The 9,044-nt window shown below is 42.6% G+C and overlaps 1 protein-coding gene across 3 annotated transcripts in view; it reads right to left on the reverse strand.

The window, feature by feature from the left end:
• NPL (N-acetylneuraminate pyruvate lyase (dihydrodipicolinate synthase)) overlaps positions 1-8,744 on the reverse strand; it is a 27,658-nt gene extending 18,914 nt beyond the window's left edge. For 2 of the 3 annotated variants that reach the window (XM_005880213.2, XM_014528368.1), the window contains exons 1-2: positions 8,515-8,545; positions 6,687-6,758 (exon numbers count right to left, since the gene is read on the reverse strand). In XM_005880213.2, the coding sequence (XP_005880275.1) occupies positions 6,687-6,754 (68 nt within the window). In that variant the 5' untranslated portion in view covers positions 6,755-6,758; positions 8,515-8,545. Of the gene's footprint in view, positions 1-6,686; positions 6,759-8,514 lie in introns of all 3 variants that reach the window. The other variant, XM_005880211.2, reaches the window with a different exon arrangement.
• Positions 8,745-9,044: the final 300 nt, after the last annotated feature.

Here is a 9,044-nt window from a genome sequence, read left to right on the forward strand (position 1 = left end):
CGACCCACAGGTTGAGAACCGCTGGCCTAGACGGTCCATCTCAGGACCCTCATTTACTAGTAGGTCAGCTTGACCTGCTCAACTTCTTGAAATCTCTCTGCGCCTTGGGCATTTCTGACCACTTAGAACCGCATCTTTACAATATCCCAGCTCCTTGCTGCTTCCATCAGTTTTTCCCCACTTGGGATAAGCTCTGAGACGCAGGAGCAATCAGTAGGGGCTTTGTTTGTGTGACATGAACTCTGGTTTTGACCAGTGATGTCCATCTACTCATGCAAACAGTCACAGAACAGCTCTGAATCACAGAGCGAAAACTGGGAAGAACCTGGTTGGGTGAGAGCCTGTGTTGGAGTTACAGGTTCAAACACAGTGGCTCCTGTACCCTTTCACCGAAGTGTTACCACCTCCCCAGTCCCACCACTAACTCAAGGACTCTGACAGAGGCACTGTGGTTTTCACCCAGGAGAAGCTAGCGCTCTGGTCCAGGCCTGGTAGGCACTGTGCATTCTTTCCCTTTCATCTAATACCTTCTCATTTGGGAAAGGGAGCTGGAGAGCTTGTTTACATTCTCAGAAATCCTTACAGAAAGAAACTGACTTACTCATCTGTTAGTGTGCATGTGTGTCTCCCCAAAGTGGACTCCTAAACTCAGCAGAGACCTCCACCTCCACGGGGGCCTTGAACGGCCAGGCCAGCACAAATGCTTGGCATTGTTTCAGGCTCCAATGAAATGCTTAAGCATTACTGCTGTTACTGCTCCACAGTGACGAAAACCAGAAATACCTCACACCCTCAGCCAAGTCCACAGTCTCCTTTATTATAACAATTATTTATGCTGCAGCAAGAACTTCCTGACGGTGCCTTTTATACCTTGCAACCCCTGGTCTGCACCAGGCACAGCATAGATGCTCAACATCTACATTTGTCTCCCACCACCTCCCCCACTCTTTTAGGCCTGGATGATTGACAGGCTACAGCAATTTCACTCAGGTTAGGGCTGCCAATGGGTGACAGATGATCTAACCCTCCAAGAAAGTTTGCTGCTGCTTATAAAATGCTTCTCGCCTACAGGAGTGATACTAATGGTGGGATCTGGGGCAGTGGCAGAGTGACCCAACATGTTCTGAGACTTAGGGCCTTTTGGAACTTTTAAATCCTCTTAAAGAGGTTAGAGGTTGAAAAGGGATGGCCCTCAAATGTGTTTTGTTGACTTTCACTATCTTAAAAGAAAAATGATTTTATTTGAAAAGTCAGAAGATCTAACAAGGCCAGGCCTACATTTCCATACAGCACCAATGGCTGGGGAGCGCAGTGGCTGCCCCCATGGAGGCACAGAAGCCCCCGTTCACCGCAGGGACTTCAGGTCCCTGTCTGACTTGGCCTTTTGGAACTTTTAAATCCCCTTAAAGAGGTCAGAGGTTGAAAAGGGATGGCCCCCCAATGTGTTTTGTTGACTTTCACTATGTTAAAAGAAAAATGATTTTATTTGAAAAGTCAGAAGATCTAATAAGGCATTTCCATACAGCACCAATGGCTGGGCAGCGCAGTGGCTGCCCCCATGGAGGCACAGAAGTCCCCGTTCACCGCAGGGACTTCAGGTCCCTGTCTGACTGCAGATGCAAGGCTGAGGTCCTTGGCAGGATGCTGTGGCCCCAGTTACAAGAGAGCCCAGTGAAATCACCTCGAGCTGTTACCGTATTTGTCACAAGGGCACCCAAATAGCAGGGCTATGGAGGTAACAGGATGATAATTCTCTCTGGGGACTTTACTCCCTTCCCTGCTTTCCCACCTACTCTACCTCCCCACGGTATCTGGGTTCATGTCCATTGCTGCAGGCACTCTGTCCGTTACCAAGAAGTCACTAGAGAGAAGGAAACAGTGAGGATGAATTATTCTTCTCCTCACTAGCTGTTTGGGGCTTGGTGCTCATGGAGGTGAGAGGGGCACCAGCCAGGTCACTTGAAAAAGCTGGACCGGCTTTTTACTGCACCTTCTCTTCCTCCGGGAGCCCCGAGAACACAGCTCACCAGTAGTCTCGGGGGAGACTGGCCTGAACCAACCCCATGCTTCCTGGAGTCATTCTCAGTCTGAACTCCAATTTAATATCTTAATTTCAGTTCCCATGGGTTCAGATTCTTTGCCTTAGGTCCATGATTGTATTTTAAATAAAAGTATTTAACTTTTTTTTTCTTATTACAGAAGCTATATCTTGTATTTTAGAAAGTTCACACAATAAGAAAGGAAAAAATAAACCACTCAGGATCCTCCTGGAGATGATTACTCTTATTAGTTTGATAGTTTTCTGTTCACAAATACACAATATAGTATTTTCTTAAGTAAATATAGGCTTATTATACAGTATTGTAATATTTCTTCACAGCATTTCTAAATTGACTATTTCCCCACCTCTTCAGATATTCTGTTACTATACTGGCTACACAGCATCTCATTGTATAAATAGACATAATTAATTTAGCTAATGCTCTATTCTTAGACATTTCATTTACTTACAAACTCTATAAGAAGAGAGATCTTTAATCACGTTATTTCTAACCATAAATCGAGGCCCTGAGTGGTGAACTAGGAAACCACACGTAGACTATACCGATCTCTTCTCTTACAGTATAAGGATAATAGAGTTTTCTGAAGTGTCTTTTCAGAGAAAAATCCCTATTACTGTGTATTTCCTCTCCGGGCACACAATACACAGGAAAGACTGTGTATACAGAATCAAGAGGACAGGCAGGCTCTTTTCACAATGGGCATGATCTGGCGTGCACATCGGGGAACCTGACATTCCAACTTTTTTGCCTTTCCCCTACATTTTTCAGCCTTTGAAATCAATGGAAGTTATGTGTGCTTTTGGCAAAGTAACCACTTGATTACTTTGAAGCTCCTTCAGCAGAGACGTGGGCAGGGATTATGTCAGCCCCACCGTGCCAGGGCATGTTCTGGGAATATGGGTCACAGTCTCCCGAACACAGGTAAAAAGACGGTAATCTGTACAACTCCGACGCCAGCAGGCCAGGCCCTTTCTGACTGGGGTAGTGGGTTTTGTTTTACTAGAGAATGTGGTGAAGATTCCCACGGTGAAGTCAAGGGCATTTGAGGGAGAAAACACAACTTTTTTTTCTTGACATTGTAACCAAGCTGAAATGGACTTTCTGTTCTAATGACTGTGCTTGCCTGAAGGAAAAAGTGACTTATTGAAACAACAAAGGAAAGCAAAAGTCTTTTACTCCCGTGTAGAAACAGACAGGGGTTGGACTGGGTAGAGACTTTCCTTTCCGGCTATGTGGCTGTGGGCAAGGTCTTTGGGATCTTGGTTTCATTCAATGTAAAAATAGGGATGGTAGCTGTCACAGACTTGTTGTGAAGATTAAATTGGAACATGTACATTGAAATACCCAGCATGATTGACACACAGTGTTTAGCCAATCAGTGTTAGCTTCCTTCCCTGTTTACTTGACCATCAGCATTAATCATCCCTGTAGTATATTCACTCATGAAAAAACAAAATTCAGCACACACTGTGCTAGATGCTGAAGATTCCAAGATAAATAAGATACATGCTCCATCCTTGTGTACTGCCTGGTACTTGAGAAATGTCTATTGAATACGGTGAAGTCACTCAGAGCCTCCTGGAAGAGACGGGCATGTAACAAACAGCTTACTGTAATACTTACTATAAACAAGTAATTCTGATGGAAAATGGTGTGCACATGGTGCAGGGGAGGGATCCTCTTACTCTTTTTAGGGAAAATGGGAAAGAATCACCAAAGGATGGTTTTGGCAGATGGAAGGAAGTGTTCAAGTGGAGCAGAGAAAGGAGAGGATGCGGTAGAAACAGGCAGAGGGAACAGAATGTGGAAAGGCACAGAGGAAGGGAGGGTATGACGTGTTTGGGGGAAATGGAAGTGTAGCAGGATGGTTAGACTGTACAGGACTTCCTCTGTCATCCCAGAGGGTCTAGGCTTTCACCTTTCACCCAGCTCATTCAGATCCTATGCAGGAGGATCTGAAATTCTGCATTTCTAGCAAGTTCCTATGTGATGTTAGAGAAAATGGTCCACAGATCATAAAATGAGTTGCAAGGCTTAGATTCAACAGAGATTCTTAAAGAGGAGAGTGACATGATTGCATTGGTTTACGAGGAAGCTCACTGGGCTATAGTGTGGAGGAGAAACCGGAGTTGCAGGTATTTTATTCATTCTTATTAGTGGGGATCACCAAGATATCCCCGATGACATAGCATTGGAGGACTGCAGACTCCCTGAATTAGAATGGCCTTTCGAGATAATGTGGTTGGACTTCCTCTCTTTACAGAATATGAAAGGGAACTTTTAAAAGGTGACAGGACGGCCCCAGGGTCAGACAGCTAGCTGGTGGCAAAGCTAGAGGTTAACAACTCAGACAATCTATTTAACATGTTCTTTTTGCCAATTTCCCCAGTTAAAGACATCAAATTATATTCAGAGAGTTGATTAGAATCATGAAGAAAAAGGAGACAGGGGAATAAATAGTTCTTGTTCGGCCAAGAATCATGGAGGCCATCGTATACAGTATGAGCCACGTATAAGAACCCCACAATGGCAGGTCACGAGGCAGAATGTTCAGTGTGAGATTCCATGTGACCCTTCTTTTTGTCCTATCTCTTAGAAACATGTCAGGAGTGCAGATTCCCTTGTGGGCAAGTAAGTTAAAAGCCGCTGCTCCTCATGGGTGCTCCAAACCTGTTTTGTATGTATGGGAATGTTTGGATGGAGCAGCTGGTGGGAGAAAAGGGAACCAACATAGCTTATGTGCCTACTATGCCCTATTTATATTTTATTTTCTAAATGTGTTTTTATTGATTTCAAAGAGAGGAAGAGAGAGGTTGAGAGGGAAAGAAACATCAATGATGAGAGGGAATCATCAATTGGCTGCCTCCTACCTGCCCCGCACTGGGGATTGAGGCCACAACCTGGACATGTACCTTGACCTGGGATGGGACTGTGACCACCTGGCTCAACCACTGATCCACACTGGCCGGGCTGCTATATACATTTTTAATGTACTAATTTAATTCTTACAAGTTTCTTACAAAAAATACATTCTTATTTTGATTTGAATTGATGAAAAAAGAGGAAACAGTGAAGTGGAGGCAGGAGGGCCAGAAATATTTGAGAAACGGAGAAGGAACCAGCAGAGCAAAGTTATGTTAGTAATCTATACATGTGGCCACAGGAAAACAGCAGAATAGGGAGGAAGAACACAATGACACTCTCAATGGGTCCCAGATGAATAAATGAGACTGTTTTAAAAAGCCACTTCTAGGCTAACAGGGGTCTGATTGAAAAGATTAAAGTAGCATAGACCAGATGTAGGGTTTTGAGTTTGCAAACAGGAAATAAATTCTGCCTGCTCATGCAATCACATGTCCTCTGTTTTATCTGTCCAGCAAGTGGCTGACACAACGAGAAGGAGCTGACTTCAGTCTTTCTTAGAACTTGTGGAAACAGAGAAGCAACAGGAAAAAAAAAAATAATGCTACTAACCATTGAGTAATCTAAATGGCATCTCAGCAAGAGTTTTATTTAGAACTAGCAAAGATGTGAATTTTCATGAATCCTAGAAGCTGGAATTCTTGAATTCACAATGATCTAAACGGAAAACTGTAATATGGCCAACTTTGATAACAATACAAGTTAAAGAAATTTCATCTACTTTAAAGGGGTAGGATTAATGTTGACAAATTCAGCAACAGAAAACCAAAAATAAGTAAGAGCCTTATTTAAAAATACCTTAAATTCCTCATCTTCCTTTTACCCCCGGTCTTATGCCACAAAAGCAGTTCAAACTTATGGATCTAAGTGCATATTGATCCAAAGCTAAGCACTATTCTATGGATAATCTCACTTAGCACACATAACTCCATGATCATTTATATCTTGTAGAGGAAGAAAGAAGAAGCTTAAAGAAACCAGAATTCTGATGGTTTTGGCAGACTGACTTCTCTAAAATGTCAAAAACATTTAGATGCAAGAGGTGGATGAATCTCCTTTTCCTAAGTGGCAACGTCCCAGGGAGAAGTTATATTTCACGTATGGACATGTACGGCACATGACTATTATCTGACAGTGTAAGCAAAACAGTATGGATGGCCATATTATTCATGTGGAAGTCAAAATACTTGTTTGGCCAATGATTTCTCAGCAATCATCTGTTGCTACCTCCCACTCCTGCAGGCTCCCCAACATGTAACCGATGTTGAAATGAGACTGCAAACATGCGTAAGGGGTCCCTCTTACAGCTACCTTCTCCATTTTCATCCTGTCTATGAACAGCCTGAGGTGAAATCATGCAGATGTCTAGAGACAGGATCTAGAGGAGCCAGGTCAGGGTTTGAGGTCAAATCCTGCTAAAATGAAAGTCTCATCCAATTCCACTGGCCTTCTTTGGGAAGCCAAAGCTGTGATAAAATCCAAGGGGAATTTGCATTGTGGAGCTACAGACCCTGGGAGAAAGGAGAGCTGCTATATCTTTTCTCTCTTTCTGCACTGTTTGAGATATAGAGACCTCGTCTCTGACTTGGGGCCAGAGACAACAGTACCATAGAAGTGCATAGATTAAGTGACTGTTACACAGAGAACATCAGTCCATTTTGGTGGAAAACAGATCCCTTTAAGGTCCCAAATAGTAGTTACCCATGCTCGGTCATCGGCGTGATGGTTGCAGCAACCAGACCTTGAAGCTTCTTCTTTCGGGAGGCCATTGAGCTGCAGGAAAAAAAAAAAATACAACAGAATTACTCTCTTCTCCAAGGAATGTCAATTAATGATAAAACTCCTGGGCAAAGTCCGTTCACCATTTAGAACTGTGAAAAAATGCTTACAAGTACGCAAACACAGCAAGCAAGTTTGAGAATGTAGAATTCAGAGCTTAATTCGAAAGGAGAGGAAACTATGTTTTTAAAGTCAGGAGAACAGTGGCCTGGCAACATACCATTGAAAAGGCCTCCAACTTTATCTAGATCAGCGGTCGCCAACCTTTCAGACCTCACAGACCACCAGTGGTCCGCGGACCATCGGTTGGCGACCACTGATCTAGATGATTGAGAAAATGTCAAACCTCAAAGAGCAGGGGTAAAAAACAAGAGATCAAAGAAAGAACATGATCCTAACTCAGGGAGCTCAAATATATAAAGAATTACTATTATTTAAGTTGGAATATGGTCAGGAGAACAGGGACATTCCGATCTCTTTCTGTATCTTCATTCTGTTAAGCAAGAATCAGCTCTTACAGTTTGAAGGCTTCAGTGTAATCTCTGTAGCTCATCTTCCTTTCAGATTCTAATCTTGACCATTTTGTCCTGTTTTCCTAGTTCTAGTAAACCACATCACACGTATTTATTCACCTCTCCCCCTCTAGACCCCGCTCCCCAGGACAAGGAATACATTTCATTTGCTTTGCTTTTCCTTCACTGAGTGTTCTGCAGACACCTGTGTCCAGTGAAAAATTGATGACTTTCTGGTTGATTGAATGAAGTGTTCAGGTTGTAGCTGAATGATGACTTCCAAGAGTGCCAGACACACAGTAAGTACAAGTTCAGCCTCCTCCATGAAGTCTTGTCTGATGGCTATAGGACATTAGCAAGTACTATCATTATTCCCTTACCAGCTCTTTCCTGTCATCCCAGCTCTACCGGTACCTCCTCCCCAGCCCTAGCTACTCTTGCCAATTCAGGGGCTAAGTCATTTCAATTCTGTTATCTTCTTTCCTGCATTCCTTCCCTCTCCCCTTACTGCCCCTCTCATAACTTACCCTTTGTTACCTCTTATCTACACCAATGGCACAACCCAGGTCCAAGAGGCCCATGGGGGCTCAAGAAAGTTCAAGTGATAAGCATCCCAAAAGCTGGGTTCAGCATGGAAAGTCTCCTCAATCAAACAGCACTAGGCTGTTCACACTACACTTCCATGTTCTTGGGCTTTGGGCTGCATTTATTTTATGCTTAGGGCAGTTACACTGATACTCTTATGATGCTCAGAAGCTCAGACTGGCAACACACACACACACACACACACACACACGCACATACAACTGATGGTTTAAAACTTTCAAAGCATATGGGAATGGCATTAGAGTTGGGAACCACTGTCCTAACCCCCATCTCTTTATCTTTCAATCCACACAGGCTGCCAGATTAATCTCCCAGTAACATGGCCATTTCTGACCTGGCCTTTGCCAATAACGTTCCACCCTGGCTTTCACGAAATAAATACCAAGATAGATAGATAGATAGATAGATACATAAATAAATAAATAAATAAATAAATAAATAAATAAATAATGGATTCCATGTAACCCACTTATGTCTCCTCCTCTTTTGACTGTAACGTATAAAACAAAGTGCAAAACTGCCATTCTCCAGAGCATTATCTCAATCCGTTGAGATTCTGCTTCCTGGCAATTGTCAACAGTTTGGCTCAAATAAACTCACAAAAAGTCTTCACAGGTTTGAATGTTTCTTACCTTAATAGGTAAAAGATCACAGCAGCTGTAACTGGAGAAGCATGGAAATTTTGTCAATTTGAGTTTTAAATAAACTTGGTAATGTTATGCTTTGAAATTCTTTATAGCTTGTATCCAACGCAAATGGTTAGAATGTTCACCGGCTTAAGGTTTAATGTGAATTTAGAATATTATGACTCAAAACACTATCCACAGACAAGAATTCTTAGCACAAATAATTCAGGTGACTTTAGTCAAATTCTCTGAAGAGGGCAAAGTTTAAAAAAAAGGGAATGAAGGAAGGAAGGGGGAGAGGGAAAGAAAGAAAAACAGAGAAAGAGAGGAAGAAAGAAAAAAAGAAAGAAAGAAAGGGCAACTCTGGGTAAGAAGAATGACTTGACAGAGAAATACTTGGAGAGGAAGAAACAGAAATAGAGAAACAAAACAAAACTAAAACCAAAACACAGAAATACGACCAACTTCCCCCCAAATGAAGAGATTGTATTAAGTTCAATCGCTCAACTCTCTTCTGCTCCACCGCCGATTCTGGT

This window comes from Myotis brandtii, unplaced genomic scaffold (assembly GCF_000412655.1).
Source record: "Myotis brandtii unplaced genomic scaffold, ASM41265v1 scaffold630, whole genome shotgun sequence".
In the NCBI taxonomy this organism is placed as follows: Eukaryota; Metazoa; Chordata; class Mammalia; order Chiroptera; family Vespertilionidae; genus Myotis; species Myotis brandtii.